Source organism: Plectropomus leopardus, chromosome 10 (assembly GCF_008729295.1).
Source record: "Plectropomus leopardus isolate mb chromosome 10, YSFRI_Pleo_2.0, whole genome shotgun sequence".
In the NCBI taxonomy this organism is placed as follows: domain Eukaryota; kingdom Metazoa; phylum Chordata; class Actinopteri; order Perciformes; family Serranidae; genus Plectropomus; species Plectropomus leopardus.
In genome coordinates this window covers 27,504,499-27,529,588 of record NC_056472.1, presented here as the reverse complement: position 1 = coordinate 27,529,588, position 25,090 = coordinate 27,504,499, and the positions used below count along the sequence as shown (strand labels likewise).

The window sequence follows — 25,090 nt, the reverse complement described above, 5'->3', positions numbered from 1 at the left end:
ACCAAAAAATGACTTCCACATTTTTTTGTTTTTGTCTTTTTCTGGTACAAACTGGTTTCCAAACCCATACTGTTATTTTTAAATTACCATCAGAACTTTTTCCTTTTTGGTCTTTTTTTGGCACAAACGAGCTTCCATGCCCATACTCTTTACAGTAAAACTTTAAGACAAATACGTGTGGTCTAGTTTAACACATCAGTGTGAAACCAGTCTGCAGAGGACGTCCTCTCATGTAACACTGTGAGCCTTTAATTTTTTCTTCTCTGACATCCTTTTTCAGTGCAGCAGCAGAGAAAGCAGCCCCCCCTGAGGGAGGCAACGAGAGAAACCGACAATCTTTGAAATAAACCGGACATCTTCCCCAGAAATAAGATCAACTTCAGCTTTAATGTGCTGGTGTGGAGGATTGTGGGAGTGGACTGGCCCACACGTGATTAAAATCCGGCGGAGAGCTGCTGGTTTGTCGGTGAGGAGGGAGACGGAGATGGAGAGCGTGTCTGTCAGGTAAGATCACGTCCGCTGGATTCAAAACTCGGTATTTTCGGAGGAAAACAAACGGGACTTTAGGAGATTTTATCGGAAACAAACTAAGTATTTTGGGGCAGCGCTTGGTGTGTTTGTTTACAATGGCGTCGATCACTATGTCTGATTAATGAGGTCAGTTTAAACGCACATTAGCGCGCATTTTATTGTTTCATTAGCCAATTTATTACGCTTGTAATCGTCATGTTGTTTGTGTAACGTCAGAGGCAGACAGGTGGAGGAGGACAGATATTTCCTGCAGCGGATCACCTGTGGAGCCCGACAAAGAGACAAATATTTGACTGTAACATTAGTGAGGGAGCTGATTGGCTGAGTTATTTATGCTGAAAACCACCGAGTGGTCACTTTAAGTCATGTGAGGTAACATGAAAATGTGAGATATGGGGAAAACAGTTAAATCCTTTAAAACCTAAAAAAAAAAAAAAAAAAAACTTAATTTCTCACAAAATAACATGAAAAAAGGCAATGAGTAACTTAACAAAAAGTGACCCAAAAAATACCAAATAAAAATCAAATAAAAAATGAAAAACTTATATACAGCAAGTTCCCAGCAGCTTTTTAAAATATAAAATACATTAAAAATGTAAATTTTAAAAAAAAATGAATTCATAAAAAAAATAGCTTTACAAACTAAAAGTTCCTCCCATGTTGACTTTCTTAGCACTTTTTAACTAATAATTTTATTGGCGATCAGATACAGATAATCAGAAAAAAATGCCAATTACTGGCCCCAATAATCAGCCGATAATCTGTAGACTCTTTAATACTAATACTAATACTACTACTACTACTACTACTAATAATAATAATAATAATAATAATAAATAATAATAATAATAGAGATTGTATGTTCTGTATCCTAAATTTAAATATATAATCATAATAAATTTAGGTAAATTTTTCTTGATATTTCCCCCCCAAATTATTTGACGTTCAAATAATTTTCTCTCTCTTTTAAAGCTTATTTTCTTGTCATTGTCCTGTCACCTTTTAAAATTTTTAGCAATTTGTGACTTTTCATGCCAAGTTGCTGATTGCTTTTTTCACGGATGTATTTTAAAGAAATCAAGCCAATTTGCTTACGTTTCAGTGTTAAAATGCTTGTGACAGGCATCTGAATGCAGCACAAAAAAACTGATTTCAAAGGGTTAAAAACAGGCTATTTGTAATGTGAAAGTCCACTTTAAACTTAAAAAAATGTGATATAAACATAAAATAAATTCCCTGTTATATAAATTAGACTAAAAAAAATGTAAAAGAATAGTTTAAACATTTTTTTTAACTATTTACGTACCTTAACCCAACATTTTTTATAATTTCTCTGCTTGTTACAAGGTAAGTTACACCTGCTTTTTGCTAAATAACGTTAGCCTAGCATAGCACATAATATTATCTAGCTCCCCCTTAAAGCCATAAACATTTTTAAGCCTCTTTTTGTTTTTTGTAAGGACATAAAATGCTGTTCAGAGTGTTAATTAAGCCTTAGGACTGCTATGTGAATGTATATACCATTTTATTTTGGACCATTTTTATTTCGGTTAGTTTTGCTTTCGATAGCTCGATACCTGATAACCGGCTAACGTTAGCTAATTTTGAAGGGAAAAAAAAACCCGCAATGTGACGTCTAATACAAGAGGCCTTTCCTTTTAGTGCGGTGCTCCGTTGACTCAGTGAGCTTTAATGCAGGTGAGGTGGTGATATTATAATTTTGTGTTGTAAAATGTCTTGCATTTTTATTTTTGAGCATTTTAATGCTAGCCCACCTTCAGGTCCCATTTTGCTAGCTAACGTTAGCCTTGGCGGCTCTGCACTGTGCACCACCTTTACCTTTGTCAAGGAGCTAGTTAGATGCGCGGTTCATTTGGCGAGTACCACTAGTAACACGAGGCAGGTTTCGATCAACCCTCATATTGCACAGATTGAAATTGCAAATATAAAATATGCCCTGATGGAAACACGTCAGTTTCGGGGGGAAAAAAGAACTCCTATTTATCGCAAAAAAGTGTTTTTGCCTTTCCGTTACCGCTCACATAACACGCCTATGTCTCCTTGGATTGGATATAATCACGGCTCGTGCAGTGGCTGCAGTAGAAATAAACCTAATGTTTTGAAAATCCATTGCCATGCTTCTTGGTTTGTTATCATCAGAGAAGTATTATAACATCAGTCAATGAAAACGCAGTCATCTCACAATTGTGTTGTATCAACATTTCAGAAATATTGCTTAGCTTTTTAACATATTTTTTTATCTTTAGAGGTTTTGATAGGTGGAGTTTGTTATCTTTGGACAGGATGTTCCTCATCCTGCACCCCCCACGTTTTTTGGGTTTATGCTAAGCTAAGCTAACCTGCTGCTTGTTACAGCTTTATATTTAGTGTACAGACATGAGAGTGGTATCAGTTTTCTCATCTAAATCTTGGCTAAAATGAAAAGAAGTGCATTTCCTAAAAACAATTTCCTTAGGCTGTACAAAAACAAATGTGTAATGACATCACTTTCTGCAGGGTTTAGGTGGTGCAAACAGCCACTTCTTTATCTGTCTTCACTTCAATACAGTGAGTTTGCTAGTTTTTAAGCACATGACATGTCTTTCATTATTTTAAAGGTTGTGTGAACAGCAAACCCATTTTTCGGGGGTAGAGGGTTAGAGAAACATTTTTTTCTCTATTTAGATGACACTTGCAGGATTTACACAGGGCCAAGAAATCCTTGAGAGTTTGAAAAAATGTTTTTTTTGGTTTTTTTTTTTTTAAATTAAGCATTAATAGATTTGGGTCATTGAATTTCTTGAATTTCTTTTTTTGTCAAGTAGCTGTGGCTCAAGGACTGTCTTTATCAAACAAAACTAAAAAAGAAAAACAGGTGCTCCTGATGAAAATGTTCAGCAAACGAGTGTGCCTGAAATTAGTATTTCCCTTTATATATTTTGCGTTAAAATAGAAGCTGAAATTGTTTTGATGTCGTCTGCCATCACTGTAACACACCATTGAGAAGTGTTAACACATTCGAGCCTCTTGTTTTTTGTTGACTTTTGAGCTTCTTTAAAGCCTGCTTAGATTATCAGTGCTGTAACAGTAATTATCCTCTTAAACTATATCATGTTGGGTCCTTGAGTTTTAGTGAATTTGGCCTGGAAAGTCCTTGAAAAATGATTGAATTTGATGTTTAAGAAGGCGTGGGAACCCTGCTCCTGGAGAACGTTAATATTTCTTGTCCGAGTATTCACGTTACCAGATTTCTTACTGGCTTTTTTCAATGGGCGTATGCGCCCTGACAAAATCTGGGTCAGACAGGGAATGTATCGCCGTCACAGCAGGGCAGCATGATGAAAGAAGTGATCATTACATGAAGCGGTACATCATTGCGTTTAAAATTAACTCCATCTGGAGTCAGGCTTAAATGGAAACACACACAAAGTAGCCTGTAGAATACTAAATAAGTTATTTTCCACCACCGAACACATGAGCATTTTTGAAAACTATACCACTATTTAAAAAAACTATAGCAAAATAAGTTGTGCCTCTAAATTAAGGCAGAAATGATCAAAGATCTAGGGCTTGTTTTGGTTGTATAAATGAAACTGGCTTGATTTGATTGGACTTCTTGCGTCTGTTAGGTGCTGTAAGGATGCTGCTCCAGTATTTGGCCTCTCCTCCAGTGTTACAGGCTACACGCTGAGTTTAGAGGTCTTTGTAAATACCACAAGTAATGACAAGAATGTCGACAACTTCACTGCTTGGCGTTAGTCTTCAGTGCCCTGCTAAGACAACACATCTTTTCATTTTCCAGTTCATTTTCAGTATTTGGCACTTGTCAGCTGACAGCGTAAGTGTCATCCACCTGTAGGAGGATATTATGCTTCCAGTTAGCTCTCTGACTCACTCTGTCACCAGGCTATCACATTGCAGACGATATGCACAGCAGTCAGGGTTTTTTTTAATGCTCTGTTCTTTTAAGTGTTAAATCACGGTCATGATCTTACAGATTCTGCGTTGTGTAGCCGCTGTTTGATTGAAGTACTCTCGTCGCAGTGGTAACTTTGTCACAAAAGCTTTTGACATTCTTCATCTGGATTCTTTAAAGGTTTTTTTATTGCAGGTCCAACCATTTTTATGGCTTTTTTCTTTCACTTCATCAAGTGGTGGCACGCCGTCTGAAAAGCTTTGAATTGTGATTGTGCTGTTGATGGGCACATTGTGCATTAAAATGAAGCATGGTGGAAATTGCTCTGAGGTGATTATACAGTGTGGGAAAGAGGAGGATGGTTTGACGGCTTGTAAAACCAGAAACTGACATAATTACTGTAATTCCTTAAAGCTGTTTTCCCGTCTACTTCTGTACACTAACTGTACACTGTTTACTGTAACAAGGTTGATACTTGCAGTTGATTTCAGGTTTATAGATTTCAGTCGTCATATTTTTTTTTAAAGGTCCAGTGTGTAGGATTTAGGGAGATATTTTCTGAAATTACATGTAATATTCATTCAACCTCACCGCTAGATGGCACTAAATCCTGAACACTATACCGTTAATACAAAATGATACAGTGGGATTAATACGGCTCAGGTATCTTTTCCTCAGTTTGAAAAACTCAGAATTTTAAAGTAAATTGTGAGAAGGGTTTTAGAAAAGATGTAATCATCAAATCAAAAAACAAACAACGATTTCATGTTATTATATCCAATTAAATGGTAATAAAAAACGAAAGAAATGGCTATCATTTAAAAATCCCAAGGGTCAGGAAAATAGTTATTTTTTTAAAAAACAAATCAAAAATAAAAATTCTAGGATCTTGCAAATCAGAAGAATAATCTTCTAAATGAGGCTACAGGAAATTAAATTTGAGGAAATTTGGAAAATGTCGAAAATGTTTATTTCCCCCAAATTGCCTGTCTTTTATTTAAATTTGTTTATTCAACTCTAATATTTTTATTTTTATTTATTTATCTCAAATGAAAACACCTTGTGTTCTATGTTCATGTTTTAATTGTAAAAGAAAAATGAAAAAAAAGATGTAGTGCCTAATTTACTAAAGATAACTGTGTGGCTGATTGTTAGCATTAATTGAAACCAAATAAAGGGGAAAAAATTGATTAAAAAGTTAATAAATGAATAAATGCAATATAACTCACTAGGGCTATGAGAAGTTATTTTATAAATTATTGATAAATCTGTTGGTTATGTCTTATGATTATTTTTTAGTTTTAATTAATTTGTCTTAATTAATTAATTTTTAAATGTTTTATGAAATATCAGAAAATTGTGAAAACTACTCATCACAGCTTCCAGAAGTCAAAACTATTTTTTTAAATCGCTTGTTTTTTTCTGACAAACAGCCCCAAACACAGAGACAGTGGACAGATCAGTGTGATAAAAAACTAAACAAAAAGCAGAAAATACTTACATTTAAGAAGCTTGAACCCATAGATAAATTATTAATTAATCGTCCAAAGTGTCTCAACTAATTCTTGGTTGATTAGTTATCTGTTTTGCAGCTCTAGATTTAACATGAATTAATCATCTAAAAGTCATAATAAAATCTGTGATGACGAAAGCACCCTAAGAAGTTAAAAACTAATTTTGGTGAAACATAACTTCAGCAGCACGATGTGGCTTTAAATCACCTAAACATAAAGCTGGAGGTGTAGTATTGCCCCGCGACTGAACCTTGACCCCAGGTAACCCCTCCCACCTGTCAGCTGAATGGCTCACAGCCACATGAGTCCTCCGTCTCTCCTCCCCTCGCTCTCTGCTCTCCTGTGCATGTCTTGACATGCCGAGAAACACCAAGTGAGGGAGGAGACAAAAAAAAAACCCAAACAGGAAAAACCGGAGCGCATGAGAGACAGATAGACAGAGAGATGGAGCGAGGGAGGTGTGAGGTTTGAACGCAGGGTTGTAAACAGATAAGGGCGTGAGAAAGGAAAAGGGAATTTCATGCTAAAGCTGCAGTTTGGGAACGCTGCATGAAATCTTGTAGAAAAAGCGGGACAGAAACTGAGAGGAGGGAGCTGTAATTGGAAGACGGAGGACGGCTCAGTCATGGGAGGGGTGAGACACTGTGTCATTATATCTGTGAAAAGCATGCTGTCAGTTCCTCACTTGACCGAATCCTTTTTCTTCTTTCTGGTTTCTGACTGAACAGCTCCACGATCTCCAGGAGAGGCGTGATGAACGGCGGTAACCATGGATCCCCCGTCTTGGTGTTTCCAAGCTGTGCAGCAAGACAAATCTGAATAAAGAAACTGAAGAGGTGAGCCATTAGCTGACTTAACCTTTCTCTGACTCCTCGTCTTGTCAGTCTCGCACCTCAAGACCTGCAGGGGGAAGGACAGCCGCTGATAATAATCACCTGATGCAACACTTTCAGGAACTGTCAGCGTGAGGAAAGGCTCCGAGCTGTCACTAACTAGAGGTGTCACCAGCTGCAGCTAAAAGTCGGACTCAAATTACTGGCGGAGCATGGGAGTTCAAAGCAGTGAGTTGTGTCCTGGTAGTGAGACCCTCAGGAGGAAATGAGTAGCAGTGGATTTGGCAGCAGCTCCAGTTTGCTCCAGGGCCGGCGTTTCTACTGCCGGGAATGGGCTCTGGAGAAGCTGCGGCGCTGCCTGGACACCCGCTCCGTGCCGGGGCAGCCGCCGGGGCTGCTGGTGACAGGGGGCCCCGGTGCCGGGAAGACTGCTCTGTGCACTGAGATGGTGTGGCCCACCTCCAAGGCAGGGCTGGCGGTCGGGCTGGCGCCACGTTGCCTGGCCTCCCACTTCTGCCAGCGGGAGGATCAGAGGAGTACGGTGCTGTGGAGGTTCGTCCTGGGCCTGGTGGAGCAGCTGAGGGCCTCACCTCTCCTCTCTCCAGGGTACGAGGAGATCCTCAACAGCCCGTCCGTATCTGCCGCTCTGGAGCCTCACACCTGTCAGAGAGACCCCGATGACACCTTCAAAAGGTTTGTACAACATTGTTACATTAAAAATGTTCAAAGTTTTTGATGTGACAGCCACATGTTTGATCTGAGGAGGGTTGCTCTTCATTGAAGAAGATTTGAGGGAAATCACAAGGTTGCCAAATGAGAGGGAGAGGAAAGTTAACGAAATGTAACAAGCCTGAAACCCATCCAGGCGTTCAGCATGTGCGTGCATGTTCAAGAGAGCGTGCCTCATTCCCAGCTCAACACAGTTTATGTGCAGCATCTCATTCTGTAAATGGTGGTTATTGTTGATGAAAGCCGGAGCACCTGAACAAAGACGCATCTGACACGTGTCACAAGGCAAACAAAGCAGTTTATTGGTAAAAAGGACAAGATGGAAACCTGCACCTCAACTTCCTCTTTGCTTTGTCAATAGTCAGTTTCAACATTTGATTGTTGTGAGCAAACACATTCAATGTTTGTAGTCGTTTTGGATTTGATAACCCCGGTCATGAGAATGTAATCTGATCCATTTTCAGACAAACAAGCTTCAATTTGAGATCATATGAGACACATTTTTCTTTTTCTAACACAAATACTTTCTTGATTATCTTAATGGAACACAACATGGATGATGTGAGTTTCATTTGCAGCTTATTTAACAAGCTTAACAAGTGCAAAAAGGAATATTTGTCCAGTATCAGTAGGGTTGGGTAAAAAGACCAAAATGAGACTTTACCGTAATGTTTGTACCAAGGTGGTATCTCCTCATAATCTCTGTATAATCTCAGAGATTGGCAGTGAGGCTAGTGGCTGACATCAATGAGCAGGACTGCTGTATGATGATACAGCAGTTACGTTAACGTTATGTTAGAAAATGTCAAATTATTGTCTTGTTCCGACTAAACCTGGACTTTTAAAATGAATGTAAACATGTTAGTCTGACTGAAATCGTTCTAAGTCAAATTTCTTAAAGTCAGACTAACACATCTAGATAGTGTGGTTGGGGGTTGATTTACTGTTTCATGTACACGCCGCGGTCGGACCCGAACTGGCCGAGGCATTCTGCACATACTCCATAGCTCCCACGCAGGATGTTGACCCGCAAGTCGAACAGCATAAATTCATAGAAAATAGCCAAGAAAAACAAAAGACGATGAAGAAGGAAAGAAAACAAAACATAAGTTACCAAGTAAAGTGCACAGTACGGATGAAATGTACAGTACCGATATTTTCTTCTTTGTTACGTGACTTAATAGGTCAACTGGAAGAAGGTCCAGAACGCGCTTGTATACCGACAAGGACAGTAGTCCGACTGAATGGCCTAATTAAGCTATAACTGTAGTGTGTAAAGTGAATTCAGAGATTTGTTTCAAACATTTGCGTCTCTCTGGCGCTGTGTCTCTTGGTTGCCTGCAGCTTTACGGTCTGGCAGCTCGTCACTACCGTTTTATAAAGCTCGACCTCACCTGAGCGCTGTGAGGGTACACGCTCATAAATGTCCTGAACCCAGAAAATTAGAGGAAAATAAGAAAATACGGGCAGATGTAAAACATTTCTGCAGATAAAGGCACCACCACACACTGAGAGTGGGTCATAAGTGAGGAGTCTGTACATCGTTTTTGGGGAAAATCCTGCATCATTTAACTGTGCCTGCTATGATTTCACTGAAAGCTGATTAACAACAAAACGGTTTATGAGCCCTTGCTGCAATGTCAGCAACAATAAAACATCCACATACACATAAAAAGCACCACTCAGCCTCGAAAAACGAGTTACTGAGCGTCAAGCGCAGCGGCAGCTCCTGCTGATGTTGTGGGAAAAAGATCCATGAAAGCTTTAAGGTTGAACCTCTTCTCGTATAAATAGAGGCGACTCTCTGCAGGTGTTTAGACTGTCAACAGACAGAAAGAGCTGCACAGCCTGTAAATGTAAAAACCATGCGGCCATCGCTGAAGCAAAGAGAGGCCACGGCAGTCACAGGAAAAGACGGCAGCAGCTATTCTTCTTCGTCTTATATTTATTTCTCCTCTCATAATGTGGCCCATTCACAGCTCAAACAATGGGCCTCCAGTGTGAATGAATGCTACAGTGTTATTTACGACACAACTTCCTTTCAGAGAGGAAAAAAAAAGAACAAAGAGGTGAAAAATGCCTCCAGTACCCCAGTGACCGTCTCAGCACCAGTCAGCGAGGTCACCCTCCTCTCCGGGACTTTTTCACTCTCTCCTGGTGTGTTTGCTCAGCGATGAGTCTGAGCCCTTTTACACTCCTCCTGTGTTTGCTTACCTCTGGTGTGAAGTACCGAGCTGGATTCCACACTGCCCTCTGACTGGCTCACAGCTAGACGCTGTTTGTGTTTGGAGCGCTTGTGAGAGAAAGTGGCTGCGGGCGAAACATTGCCATGTGAGAACAGCCGTTGACAAACTGTTGAAACATGGGCAGCGAAAGGGCATTTACATGAGACGTAGGACCTGAAGCAGCTGGCTTCTGTCAGCAAGTCATTTACTCTTTGCTGGACTTTTATGTGGTGCTGCTCCTTTTGTATGACTCAGTTAAATTTAAGTTTTAAAAATCTAGTCTCCTTAAGGGAACTAAACTGTAGTGCCTCTGTAAAGCCCAGTATACACTGTGTTATTTTGGGCTGCTCTTGCTCTTCTTTTTGCTCTTCTTCATCTTCTTTCATCTCCCAGTCTTACCGACTAGGCTCTGTAATTGTTTTGCTGTCTTCTGCTAATTAAATCAACAACGCATTTGGTCTATGCAAACAGAAATGGTGTACGTGTATTTGCATGCAGAGCGGGGAAGAAGATGCAACGATAAGTGGTCACCTGAGACACACATGGAGACGCATTTTATCTGTGTGAACAGACTCAGATCTGTCCACTTGAGATCACATCACCTGAGACGCACGGTAATACCAGGTGTACACAGGCTCAGAGAGGTTCAAACAAAGCTGATTAAGAGCACTACACGTGGAGGATGCGTCTGAACACAAATAATGTTGAACACAAAGAAGCAGCACTGACAGATGTGATGTGTTGTTGTGTTGTTGAGAGGATCGTGTGATCGCTGCGAGGTCACATATTCATGTTTACTCACTTTTTAAGGAGGAGCTGCCAAAGTATAGTGGTAATTGAGTAGGACTCAATCACAAACACACTGCTTTTTATAAAGCTTTACAGTGTCTGACAAATCAGGGCAAATCCTTGAGCTCACATGCTGACATGCATGCAGAAGTGTTGCCATGGTTACCAAATTATCTTTCTTATTTATATATGGTATAGATTAATATTGCCAGCAGTTTTTGAGTTAATGAACCATCTCATATCTACTGTCATATCATCCTGCCGGCCCACTTTGCTTTTATACCACCAACTGCTGGAGTTTGTTTAAATCTGAAATTGTGATATTTTATATCTGCAGTCTGTAGCTCGTTGTTAGGCTGCCTCTGTTGCCCAGGGCACCGTTGAAAAATAGATTTTTCTTTTGTCTGATCTTGATTATGCTGGTCAAGTTAAGTTTAAATAAATATGTAATAAGAACACATGCACACCAGTTAAGTGTTGTGCTGCTACAGTATGAAAGGAGTTTTACTGTTTTCTAACTGATATTTAGAAGGTAATCAGGGTTGATATTTGGCATTTTGCCGATTATCTATCTGCGTTTTATTTTATTGATCACTGGTAAAAAAAATAATTAAATAAAAGTGCAAAGAAAGTGTGAGCATCGGAAGAGATATTTTTATTTATTCATTTTTAATAACTGACCATGAAGTGAGTCTGTGAGCGGCTCAGAAAGCCGGTGAAGTGATTCATGTACCGGAGTACTATGTTTGGCTCTGAGGAAACCTGGTTTGATTGTGATATCTTAACCTCTGCGAGTCAAATTAAAGTCAGGGTCAAAGGTCACAGACAGACCAGCGTGCAGGACTGTGTGGGCCGAATGGAGCGGAAAACCTTAAGCAGCAATAAAAGTTTCTGCACACTTCCTCCTCGTCCTCCTCCGCAGACCTGAGCGTGTGCTCGGCGAGGGAGTGTCGCTTCTGTCTGATGACTAAATCAAACAGAGGAATGATAAGCTCGTTGTAACCCAGATGGAGCTGTCACCCCGGACAGGGCTTTAATCTGCTTTTAATTACAGGATATGCTCAATGATAAAAGTCAAGGCTACTGTGTAATAACTTAACGTAACCAGATGATTCACACTCATTAAGGCTTGGTCTGTAATTACCAAGAAGATACTTTGTATTGTTTGACAATTACAGTTCTGCTGTTGTCTGATATCAGACTTTTCAACTAATTACTCTCAGTTTTCATCTTCAGTCTGACATGGTGTACATTATTTTTAATTTCATTGGTATTTTCCCAAACTAATCACTAAAGACCAACTGCATCCGTCTGAATCTAACCTTATTTTAAGTGGGGCTGTACCCAAATATTCAGCTGTTCGAGTATTCGTTAATTGGGTAGGTATTTAGTTTCCAATAAAGGCATTCGGATTTTTTTTTTTTTTTTGCCGAGGGCGAATTAATCATTTCACCCAACGGTTATTAACGGATTTATTAACTGAGTCAAACGCAAATATGGGATACCATTTCAGACGCACAATGAAATTAAACAGACTAATACAGAACACTGGACACAGATTATTGTATTGCATATAGTACTGTCGCATTTTTGTTTTTAACTCTACAAACTATAACTATATTGCTGTCAAGCAGTCGGAGGCACAATGGGCTCTCTCTTACTTAAAACTGAAGCTCTGTGGCGCACGGTGTCTCTCTCTCTCACTTGACGCACGGTCTCTCTCCACCCGACGGTAATGCCGTGAAGCGCACGGAGTCTCCCTCTCCTCCTGACGATCATATAAAACCTAATCAATCAAAAATGCCAAACATTTACTGCTTCCAGCCTCTGATTTAAGGATCTGCTGCTTTTCTTTGTGGTATATTATTGTAAATTTAATATTTATGCGTCTTAGACTGAAAGTTGCATAAATCTTGTTAACATGTTATCGCTTTTATTAGGTGCAATACAAAGGAATTGTTGTTTACTGTTTGTAAACAGGCTTGCAAGTGAAAGTCTCCCGCAAATTTGCTCTAATTTTTTTTAGAGAGCTTTGTCTGCTTGCTGTTTCGCTGCTGTTTGTGTGTGTGTGTGTGTGTGTGTGTGGGTGTGTGTGTGTGTGTGTGTGTGTGTGTGTGTGTGTGTGTGTGGTGGCAGTGCATCCTGTCGGGGATTTTCGTAGCCTCTTCTTGCGTGCTGCTTGCGGTCTGATCACTTTCTTTATTTGGAGTCTTGACTGACAAGAAAATACAGACAGAGGGCAGAGTCTCTGCAGACAAAAACACCACCACACGCTGAGATGTCTCACAATGGATGATTTAGAGGGATTACTTTTGTATGATCCTACATACTGTTTTTTAGGAATATCCTGCATTTAATTTGATGACTATACTATAATTGCAGCCCTGAGGAAGTTTTTTTTTAAACATCTATGTGATTTCTGAAAGTGTGAAATGACTACAGTGCTTACTGTTGTGTTTTATAACGGAGGCGGGACACCTTGTCTGAATAGACTGCCTCAACCAGCATCATGAAACTTAAATGTAGTTATTTATTTAATGTTATAATATGAAACATTTACCTTCCAGGGAAAAAAATTAGACAAGCTCTTCCATGCAGCAGATGTGTTTAAGTCTCATTACTGTTTAGGATTTATTTATCATGAGCTGAGATGTGTCAGGATGTGGGCGTTTCACAACCTCCGCTGAATAATTTCCTGGGGTAAACCCTGAACTCATGTACAAGTTGCAATCAATACAAGCTGCTAGTTAAAATGTCCATTATGTGAGGACAGATGTATTCATTCATGGACAGTTTATTGGAGGATCTGAAGGTTAAACGTGTGTTTTCAGAATCAGAGCATGGTGCGGATAGTAATCAACACCATCATGTCAGTTGCTCAAACGGGGCAGATTTGTTGGATGCATCATTTGCCAAAGTCTAATCGTTACGGATGAGTAACTGACTGTGATGTCGACATTTCACACCCCACTCCCCACGCATATGTTAATCCTGAGACTGATACTTTGTTGTTGACCCCAACACGTTCAGTTAATGACCCGCTTTTAGTTGCTAATTCAGCTTCACAGGCCACATTTGGTTAATTGTCTGAGCTTTAGTGCTTTCCAGAGTACACTGAAAGGTTCTTGCATCTCTGCCATGACAGCTCTGTTTACACGTTGGATGATCTCTTCCTGGTGTTTTATAAACACTTCTGGAGCTCTTTCCTTCCTGATGGCAGCTTATTCTGCTTTACAGCCCGATTCATATCAGACTGTTGATGATCATTTTGAGGCTGAAAAGATGCCGTTTTTTTTTTAAGATTAAAGGTTTGTTAGGTTTTCGAGGAACAAGTGTTTGAAGAAAACCTGTTTGGTGACTGAAGGTGACCGGACCTTCTGGTCACTCCTAAATATAGACATTACCACTAATGACAGCACACACACAAACACACACCCTGTGGTTGTTGCAGGATAATTGATGATGAGTTCAGCCTCGGTGTGACCCCGTCATACCAAACTGCTGTCACAGGTTAATTACTGTTTGTCACCTTTAAAAAAGACCCCTGTCTCTATGTTTAGTACTGCACAAATCGTTGCTAAGCAGAATACAGAATTAAACCAGAGCCGGGACGAATAGTCTCAGGTTACTGAATGTGGTTTCTGAATATTTTACAGATGAGATTTATTATGCTGGTATAAGTATAATGTTATTTTTTATATGTATATTTAGAAGAATAGCATAGCAGACATTGTCAAAGATATATTGTTAAGTCCAGGGTAGATGTTTAGTTACCAAATGGGTAACTATATTTTATTTATATTTTTTCAACCTCGTTTTAGTCACAACACACAAAACGAGACTACTATATGAAAAGGCAGTGTAAATTTATTTCATTATTTTTTTTTTAGGTTACATTTTTTAAGCTTTCTCACTGTGAATAAATAATAAATAAATCAACTAATCACATTGCATCTATACTTAGGATTACCAATGACATGGAGCATCCGGTGCCCAAACTAAGACTCCAACCAGTCTTGACAAAAGCAGTGCATAGCAGATCAAATCCTTACCCTTAACAGTAAAAGCCCCAGAAATGTATACTGTTTAACTGTTTACCAAAAGAAACTCAACTTTACTCAGAGCATTTTGCTAAAAGGAAACTCAATAAAATATATCACAGCAGCTTTGCCTCAGACAGACTGTCAAAAGTTGCTCCGGGTCAGTAGAATCCTGCAATTGTTGCATATTTGTGTCGCTGCTGGCGAATGTCTTCACATCAAAATCTTTTATTGAAAAAGTGTTCCAACTTTTGCAAATTCACACCGCTGCCGGTATGAATAGTTCTGATGCAAAATATTTGCAGGCGAGTGTTTCACATTTTTGTGTTGTTTATTTATCATGCCCCTTGTGTTTAAAGGCCTACAGCCATACAAGCAGCGCTTTGAGGCTGTGTGAAGGCGCAACGGTGCTTTGAGCTAAGGAGGTGTTTTTTGTTTTTTTAATCTGTCTATAAAAAGTTAAAGCAATTTCCCGAAATTTAAAGTTGTATGGTTGATGATGCTTTAAAGATTTAATCCAATAAGTGCTGTTTTCCAACCGTCTCCTGACCCAGTTTAAACACAGGTCTGACTCTGCTCGACTTTGTCAGGACAGAGTGAACACGGGTTCCTATAATAACTAGCATTACTCTACACTTACCATAACATATATCATAGGTGTCAGTTGTTTTTTTGGCTTTAGCTCAGACATATTTTCACTGCAACCACAGCAGTCGTCTGGAAGCAACAACTTCATTCTCAGGAGCCCCAGCTTCCCTCACACTGTGCAGCTTGCACTTTATGATGAAGATTTCATGCTCCAGCAGCTCTGCACCTCATGTTTACTGCAGGATTCCCTTCAGATACACTTGCCTCAGGTCTGAAATCTAGATTCAGGAATAAAATAGCCTGCAGGTACAAAGAACTTTTGTTATGTGTTATTTATTGCTGGGCCTCATTTTTAACTTTTGTTTTTAATGTTTTAATCTTGGTTGTTCCACTTTGGGTTGCATCTCTGCATGAAAGAATTAATGTGAAATGTGACTATTATCATCGTTATTGCCATCATGGACAGGACTAAAGGGTTTTACAGGAGTGTAGGTGAGAGGAAATACAGCTAAGGTGTGTCACTTTGGCGTGTTTCAGGGTAAGTAAGTTTATAAAGTCGGTGGAAGTACTTCAAAAGGAGAGAAGTATGTCAGGATTGCGTGTGTGTGTTTAACCTGTGTACACACAGCAACCCACGTGTGTGTGTGTGTGTCTGTGTGTGTGTGTGTGTGTGTGTGTGTGTGTGTGTGTGAGTGAGCGTGCCCGGGGTGGAGCAGGACATGTCAGAAGTTCCATTAACCTGAGTCACCATCAGATCGCAGCAGGGTGTGGGTGCTGACTGTGCTCATTTAAGTTACAGTTTCACTAAGATTTTGTCAAGTTTAGCATGTTTCACTGTTTTTACATGAAACATGCATAAGCCAGTTTCTTTTCTAGTCCCCTTTTCCTAATTTCTTGCAATTTGTGGGACATCTCTTGCCATGTTGCTCAAATTTTATTTGAAGTCAAATATTTGCACGGGTTTCAAAGGGTTAAATGCAAGAAAAAGACTTCTGAACACAGCACAAGAAAACTGACGTTGGTCCAGGTTTCAAAGGGTTAAACACAATAGAAAATTTAATCAATCCATCCCTCCACCCATCCAAGATAAGATTACAGAAGATTCAGTAGTTGAGATTTTGGTTCCTTAATCACAGCTGTATTTCAGTGTTAAAGGTTTGAGGTAGGTGTTGTCTTAATATTTGACTGTGCTGAGTGAAGGAGAGGGTGCCGAATTTGAGTCACACTGCCTGCTAATGTCGCTGATGGAAGTGTTTTGCTGGGATGTCGGTTTGACTGACATGTGGTTGTTTACACTGTTTTGAATTGACTGCGTCTAAAAGCAAGAAAAGTATGCCTCTGAAATGAGTGAAATGGAAAACAAAACTAAAAACAAAGTGCAGCTGCCTCAAGTCATGGCAAAATAGCTGCCAGCACTGCGATCGAGTGATTTTATTTCCTGGCACTGACTTTATATTTAAAAGAACCGACCTGCAGTCAATATAAAACAAAAACCATACTGTCACTTTCCCCGTTCTGCCCACGACTTCGGCATTCTTCACATGGTCGTCTTAAATTTAATGTCTTTCTTCATGTGTCTGTCTCTCTCCCGTGTGTCCTCAGAGCAGTGTTGGGACCCCTGTTGGACCTTCCTCCTCCTGCCCAGACTCTGATGGTGCTGGTGGACTCTCTGGACATTGGGTATGGGGCTGGTGAAGGAAGTGGGAAGAGCAGCTCTATTGCAGAGCTTCTGGCCGCCAATCAGCACCTGCTGCCCGGCTGGCTGCTGCTGGTCTGCTCCGTCCGCCGCCACAACAAGACTGTGTGCAAGATGTTCTCAGGTATGAAGAATAACTTTTTAAGCTTGGCACTGAAAGATATCGATATGTAGTAAACACGTAAGCATGTGTCTGGTGGATATCAGACAGTGAAATGAAATGATTGTTTGAGTGAATGCCATTTATTTCCCTTAAGTTTAAAAAAGTTAAATATACCCTGAAAATTTTGGACAGTCACAGAATTTTGTTTCCAGAACCTTTTGGTGGGTCTGTTGGTTTGCAAGCATGTTTTCTTTAAAAATCTTTAAAAATATTTTAAAGTTATTTAAAAAATTGCCGAAAGGTTTCCTATAAAATTGCCAAACATTGCCAGAAAAAAAAGCCAAAAAATTTTCTTTAAAAATCTCCAAAAAAAAAAGAAATGGCCACATTTTTTTACAGTAAAATAAATACAAAACACAGACCGTTTGATACCCCTCCAGACAGCCAAAAAAAAGTTCCTCCTCAGAGCTAAAACAATTACTCGACCTGCCTCCCCGTTTTTTCACAACTTTCTCCCCTCTCATAAATAATGACCAGTCCCTAAGTTATGTTTAAATATTCAGATCTAATCCTGTTCTGAATTCTTTATTTTTTAATAATAATAATAATTTCAAAAAGATATTAAATAGTAATGAAAAATAACTGATAATGAGTATCGATGACTGTTTTAGAGAATTTATAGTCTCAGTCGTAATTTTGCCTCAGTCGTAATTTTGACCCTTTTTTTCACGTGTTAAAATCAGTTGTTGTATTTGCATTCACATTAACTGTACATCCAATGTCTAAATAACTGAAAATAAAGAAATATAATTATCTACTGATAAGTTTTTGTGTAACTAAAGCAAAAAGGATCTTTGACTGTAACTATTTTTCAAAGTTGGTACTCGGTTGAGTGCTTTGGTTGTATGCTTAATTCAACTAACAAATTATGAATAAATGAGGGAGGTGTTGTTTTGTAGCAGTGGGCCTCGGGGCTTTAGTAATATTACTCTACAGAGATATTGACGAGCCAACCACAGGAGCTGGCAAGCAACCCTGTTCATGATTTTTTCTTTTTTTTTTCTTTTTATTTCATGGGAGCATCATGAATTTATACTTTGCTAAAAATGCAAACAGCATGCTGAGACACTGAGTGTCTATTCTGTGCTGTGTGCTACTTTTTTTTTCTTTGGCCGCTGAGAGTTGGTAAATGTTCAACTTTGGGTAAAATGCTGCAGCCGCTTGTCACTGTCACTATTTTTATTACTGAATCCACACAGACTGATCTGTTCGTCCTCGCTCTCTACAGCTTTCCCTTCATTTAGAGCAGGGACTGTACCGTGTGCAAATATTCTTACTTCGATGGATATTCTGCATCATAGCAACCAGACGCAACAAAAGCACCTGTGCTGAAAAAAGGCTATGTCCCTCACTGCCCTTCTGTGTTTTCTATTTAACCATGAACAAGATAAATTAAGGAATTGCTGAGTTCAGGAATAGTGACTCTGCAGATTGTCTTGTTGAGTTCAGGATGTGTGGACAGTTAAATCACGCCACAATCAGAAACCATGAATTTCTGAAATGTGGAACATCATAAAGCAGCAGCAAAAGATTTAAGAAGATGCAAAAAGGACTAAATCGTAGTGCACAAGATAAAGGAGCTGATGGGATGCCATTTCACTGTAATTGTACCATGTGTTATTTTCATGTGACAAATATATGATGATTGATTGAATTTGAAAACAACAAAAACTGGCAGTAATACCACATATCATGCGGTTGGGCCACCCTTAAAAATTTCTTCGCCCAGACAGCCCAGTGCAGATTATATCTCCTCTTCTCAGATCCAAAACCACACATCTTTAACTAAGGTCTTTAATAAAACATTGCAATGGAAAAAGGATACTAGATGTGCCTCCAGCAACAGTAGACCAAACAAACTGAGAAAATACTGCTGTTTGTCAATGCCCGAACCAGAGAAAAAACAAAATAACACAATGTAGTGAAAAGCCAAAAAACAGGAGAGCTTCTTTAAACTAGTAATAGTACGAAAAAGACAGTGCTCTTTGGTACGGGGCACGAATAAATGTAGAAAAAAACAGGAAAGAACCAGTGCACTCATCTTTGGGAAAAAGTCAAAATGAATGTAGAAAATGATTTAAAACTATAACTTCTTTTGACGCCTGTCGGTGTCCAGCCTTCTTCAGGATGTTACAGCTAAACCTGTGATGAAACAAGCTTATATAAAAAGGGTAATTCAGTGAACAGGTGTAGGCACCTAACACAATGTAACACTGACAAAATCTGTTCTAGAAAAATGTGCAAACTATCTTGGGGTTAATACAAAAATGTACTCTCTCTTTTTGTGTTGCAGGTTTTCGCAGGCTCTGTCTGGATGATCTGCGCAAAGCCCCGGCAGTCCGTGACGTGCAGCAGTACATCCTCTGCCGGCTGGATGAAGACGCGACCCTTCGCCGACAGCTCACCCCCGACACGGCTGACATGCTGAATCTGCTGCACATTAAGAGCGGTGGCTGCTTCCTGTTCCTCGAGCGTGTGCTGGACGGTGTCGCAGCTGCACTGGTGGGGCTCCGGGAGATCCGGGACATCCCCGGGACACTGAATGGGCTCTACCTGTGGTTGTGCCAGAGACTGTTCCCCCGGGGGCTCTTTGTCTACGTCAGGCCTCTCCTCAAAGTCCTCCTGGCTGCTCCGAGACCCCTCACCCCGCAGCAGCTGTTCACAGCAGCCTGGACTCATGACCACTTGCTCAGCCACCAGGACTTCCAGAACAAGCTCCGAACCCTCGCACCTCTCCTCATCGATGGCCCTGGTGGCACCAAACTTCTTTTTCATGCCAGTTTTGCAGAGTGGCTGATGGATGTAAAGTATTGCACACAGAGGTACCTCTGTAGCAGGACTGAAGGTCACAGCATGCTCGCCATGGCTCTGACGTTACAGGGACCCCACCTGGACAATGAGGACATTTGCCAGCTCGCCACGCATTTAGTTTGCTCAGGTCACCATAAAGATAACCCCTCGTTATTGGCACTGTGGATGCTGTGGGCAGACGTGCCTCCTCTTAGCAGCAGTAGTACTCTCACACAGCCTCCTGTTCTGGTCAGTCAGGAAGTCCTCCAGCTGCTAATGAGGAGCGGGCTCACCTCTGCAGCCTGTTTTTCAGATGCAGACTCAAGTGTTGGAGTGCACTGTACAGGTGCAGAGAGGACTAGTTTACGACAGGCGTTAGAAAGAGAGGTGTCTATAAAGAAGCTGCTGAGCAGTGGAGTGTCTGTAAACCAGCCTGCTTCTGCAGATGGACAGACTTTGCTTGCCAGTGCGGCCCTCGAGGGTTCTGAAAATGTAGCCGCACTTCTCCTGTGGCCCTGGTGGCACCAAACTTCTTTTTCATGCCAGTTTTGCAGAGTGGCTGATGGATGTAAAGTATTGCACACAGAGGTACCTCTGTAGCAGGACTGAAGGTCACAGCATGCTCGCCATGGCTCTGACGTTACAGGGACCCCACCTGGACAATGAGGACATTTGCCAGCTCGCCACGCATTTAGTTTGCTCAGGTCACCATAAAGATAACCCCTCGTTATTGGCACTGTGGATGCTGTGGGCAGACGTGCCTCCTCTTAGCAGCAGTAGTACTCTCACACAGCCTCCTGTTCTGGTCAGTCAGGAAGTCCTCCAGCTGCTAATGAGGAGCGGGCTCACCTCTGCAGCCTGTTTTTCAGATGCAGACTCAAGTGTTGGAGTGCACTGTACAGGTGCAGAGAGGACTAGTTTACGACAGGCGTTAGAAAGAGAGGTGTCTATAAAGAAGCTGCTGAGCAGTGGAGTGTCTGTAAACCAGCCTGCTTCTGCAGATGGACAGACTTTGCTTGCCAGTGCGGCCCTCGAGGGTTCTGAAAATGTAGCCGCACTTCTCCTGACTCACGGATCTGATCCGCTGGTTAGTGATCCTCAGGGTCAAACGCCACTGACTCTGGCTTCCAGGCAGGGTCATGTCAACGTGTTGTCTGTGCTCCTGGAGTGGACCAAGAGCCAGGAGCCAGAAACGCAAGTGCGAATGATGGAGCACGTTGACAACGAAGGCTGGACGGCACTGCGCTCTGCAGCCTGGGGAGGACACGGCGAGGCTGTGCGGCTTCTGCTGGATGCAGGAGCAGATGTTGATGGATGTGACGCTGAAGGCCGGACTGCTCTGAGAGCTGCTGCGTGGGGAGGGCATGAGGAAATCGTCCTGACCCTGCTGGATTATGGGGCGCAGGTTGACAAAGCTGACAGCAAAGGACGCACGCCGCTTATCGCTGCTGCCTACATGGGACATCACGAAGCTGTGGAGATACTGTTGGACCACAGTGCAGACGTGAACTTAGCTGATGGAGATGGGCGCACCGCTCTGTCAGTCGCTGCCCTCTGTGTCCCTACAGCAGCAGGGGTCAAAGGTTACGGTGAGGTAGCAAGTCTGTTACTGGAGCGTGGAGCAGATCCGGGACACAGAGACCACGACGGAATGACACCATTGCTTCTTGCAGCCTATGAGGGCCACGACGACGTAGTTGAGCTTCTGTTAGAAGCTGGTGCTGATGTAGACGAGACTGCCGGCCCCGATGGCAACATCCCAGCTGCCGCTGCCGTTACTCCCCTGCTGGCGGCGGCAGCGATGGGCCACATGAGGACAGTGTCAAGGCTGCTTTTCTGGGGAGCAGCTGTGGACGCCATTGACTGTGAAGGCAGGACGGCACTCTGCCTGGCAGCGGCAAGAGGCAGCGTTGAGGTCGTCCGCGCCCTGCTGGACCGAGGCCTGGATGAGAACCACAAGGATGACCTCGGCTGGACTCCGCTGCACGCCGCTGCCTGTGAAGGCCATCGTGGTGTGTGTGCTGCCTTGACAGAGCGAGGCAGCATGGCACGTGTCGGAGAGATGGACATTGAAGGACGCACTCCCCTTATACTGGCTGCTCAGGAGGGTCACTGGAGCACCGTCAGGCTGCTGTTGGACAGACGTTCTCCCATCGACCACAGGTCGTACGATGGACATTCTGCCTTGAGTGCCGCCCTCCTGGAGGGCCATGTCGAGGTTGCAGAGCTGCTCATGAGGCGAGGAGCTGATACTGATGTCCGGGATGCAGAGGGACGCCCTCTGCTGTACCTCCTTGTGTTGGAGGATCGTCTCGAAAAGGCTACTCTCCTCATAGAGAAAGGCGGGGTGCCCCTGGAGTCTCGAGACTCTGAGGGACGCACAGCGCTTCATGTGGCTTCCTGGCAGGGGCTTGTAGAGATGGTAGACTTACTTTTAAAGCACGGGGCAAACCCAAATGCACAGGATACAGAGGGGAGACCACCATTGCATTCAGTGGCTTGGACAGGGCATGCTGAAGTAGGACGTCGTCTCCTTGAAACCAGCGGAGTGAATATAGATCTTGCTTGTCACCAGAGAGCAACAGCTCTGAGCATCGCCGCCCAGGAGGGACATGCAAACATTGTCGCAATGCTTCTGGAAAGAGGTGCAAACCCCAATCACATGGATAAATATGGCCGTAGTCCAGTCAAAGTGGCTGTGAAACATGGGCACTTTAACATTGTTAGACTCTTGGAGAACTACGGAGCCAAGCCATACGTAGGCCTGTTGCCTAACTCTAGCACTGTGTCCCCTGTGAAACCCAACAAGATGCTCTTGTCGGGCATCTTCGAGAGCAATGGGGGAGAAGCTACAGCTACTACCTCCTCCTCCTCAGTATCATCTCCGGGCTCCACAGCAGAGCGATTCCACTCCATGCAGAGCTCCCAAACCTCCTCTACCTGCCACTCGCTGGCCACGATGCAGACAGTGCCAGCGGATAGCCTCAGTTTCATTCAGCAGATCCAACAGCACTCACTGCCTCGCAGTCGCAGCCGCCCCTCCACCCTCCCTCCTCCAGGGAGCATGGGCAGCCTCCATGGAAGCAGCCAGCGGCATCCCAAAAGCAGCCCTCCTCCCTCTGTTTGCACAGTCGCTGCTATGGTGCACAACTGCGAACCGCCGCAGAAAGACTTGTCGTCAAGACTTGAACATCACGACAAAATTAACAAACAAAACTTAATAAAAGCAGACAGGACTACAAACGCCGGTGGTAAATGGCACTCAGTTATGGCTTCACTTGGGATAATGCCAGGGCAAGACGGCCCTGCAGTCGGTCCTAAAAACAGAGAGAGTCCACCTCTGGGGTACCCATACAGGCTGCAGAGCCCACTTCAAGAGGAAGCCTGGGATGCTCTACCCCAGAAGAACATTTTGTCGCCTGCTTGCTATAGTTTTACTCCAGTCCCACCTTGTAGTGCCTTGCCACAGGATGTTATGGTTGCCATGACAACCACAGACCCACAGCTTAACCTGAAACAGGCCATTAAACTGCAGTTTGAGGGTCCCACCAGTGCAGCCTTATACAAGAGAGAGACTCCCCTGTGACTGGTGCTCCAGTATGGGACCATAGTTAGCTACTGCCACACTTTTTTCCTGAACCTCCTACTTTGTTTTTGAGTGTGTGGGTTTAGTGCAGAAACAATTAGTTCATCAACAGCAAATTTAAAGAAAGTGATTCATCAAGCAGACTGCCAAATACTCTCAAATGTAAGGATTTACTGCATTTCTGTGGCATTTGAAATAAATGAGTTCTTTTCTCCTAGAAATGTCAGAAAATTTTGCTTTTGAGAACCCGACACTTATTAGCCGATCGCTAACCGATTAATTTTTAAGGAAAAAAAACGTTCACACGCTATTGAGTCAGTGAACTTTAATGCCACATTTCAAAGTACGAACCATTCAGAGGTGGTGAAATTGTAATATTTTGTGTTTTATGAAAACATCTTGCTTTTTATTTTATTTTCTGTTGGCTTTGCTGACAGAAAGTTGACCAGCCGCACCATGTTTCCTTTAATATGCGGAAACATGGTGCCTGCTGCGCGCTCTTCAGTCTCCACTGTTAAACTAAGCATCTGGGTTACTTTATACGCAGCAGTTGAGCCATTTTGGCTTCATGAGCAACTCTCCATGAGCAACACTCATAGGAATGAACGGTGCGCCGCAGCCAATAATGTATCTAGTTCTCTTAACCCTTTGAAACCTTTGCAAATTGGCTTAATTTCTTTCAAATACATGTTAAGAAGGCAGTGAGTAATTTAACAAGTAATGACCCAAATTTAATAAGAAATTGGTAAAAAGTTTCAAGAAAATTACCTGAAAATAAACAGAAAAAAACACAAACAAAAGTACATGACTTGTGATGTACCAAAAATGTAAATGTATTTAACTTTAAATATGTTAATATAGGTTTCCTGGACATTTCCCCTTTTTTTCTAATAATGCTGCTATCTCTCTCTCTTTTTTCTTGTCACCTCTCCTAATTTCTTGCAGTTTGTGGGACGTTCTTTGCAAAGATGATCATGGCATTTTAAGCCATGTTGGCAAAAGAAATCAACCCAATTTTCATGTTTCAAAGGTTTAAACTGCCTGTGAAAACTGTTTCAAAGGGTTAATAATCCATGAATAAAAGTAGCTAAATTAACCTAAAGACTGACGTGCAAAACCTTTTAGAAATATTCACTTCAGTAACAGATTCACAGTTAATTACTGACATTATTTGTTTGGTCATTTTGAAAAAATAATAGAAAAAGCTGAAATGATCCCTCGTCACAGCTCCACTGTGGGTGTTTCCAAGTTGTTTTGTGTTGCCAAAACAAAAATTGTTGCGTCCGGTGGCAGACATTTAGAGCACTCTAATGACAGCATCTCTGTTTTAGGTGGAGTCGGACATTTTTCTCAGTTCAAAGAGAAGGCAGTTTTTAGTGGGTACAATGACTTTCTGACTTCAGAAGAGAGAGGAAGTGATCTCTCTCTCCTCCCTCCTCCAGAAAACCAGAGCAAGAACAAACTGAAAGACATCAAAGCTGACATTCCTGCCTTTCCGCTGTGTCCGGGCTCTCACAGACCAGATCATTTAAGGCGCAAAGCAAAACTGTGTTCATTTTCCACGTGGACCTTATTTAACACCCCATATTTCAGCTCACAAGTGTCTAGATTTGGTTTTAAATGATTGCTTTGCTAGTTAATTTCCATCTTTTCTAAATGCTAAACAACCTTGTTTAAGAGCTTTAAGCTT

The 25,090-nt window shown here is 41.8% G+C and overlaps 1 protein-coding gene across 3 annotated transcripts; it reads left to right on the top strand.

Moving 5' to 3' along the window:
* The first annotated feature begins 432 nt into the window (after window positions 1-432).
* On the top strand, window positions 433-23,617 carry ankrd50l (ankyrin repeat domain 50-like). 3 transcript variants are annotated; one of them, XM_042494627.1, is made up of 6 exons: window positions 6,387-6,595; window positions 6,690-6,797; window positions 6,915-7,487; window positions 16,768-16,985; window positions 19,318-19,776; window positions 20,333-23,617. In XM_042494627.1, the coding sequence occupies exons 3-6, from the start codon at window positions 7,060-7,062 to the stop codon at window positions 23,398-23,400; spliced, it is 4,173 nt and encodes a 1,390-aa protein (XP_042350561.1). In that variant the 5' UTR covers window positions 6,387-6,595; window positions 6,690-6,797; window positions 6,915-7,059; the 3' UTR covers window positions 23,401-23,617. The 3 variants fall into 3 exon arrangements, with proteins under 3 accessions (XP_042350562.1, XP_042350561.1, XP_042350560.1); XM_042494628.1 differs by lacking the exon at window positions 6,387-6,595 and adding an exon at window positions 433-504 and having other exon boundaries at window positions 6,690-7,487; XM_042494626.1 differs by having other exon boundaries at window positions 6,690-7,487.
* The last annotated feature ends 1,473 nt before the right edge of the window (window positions 23,618-25,090 follow it).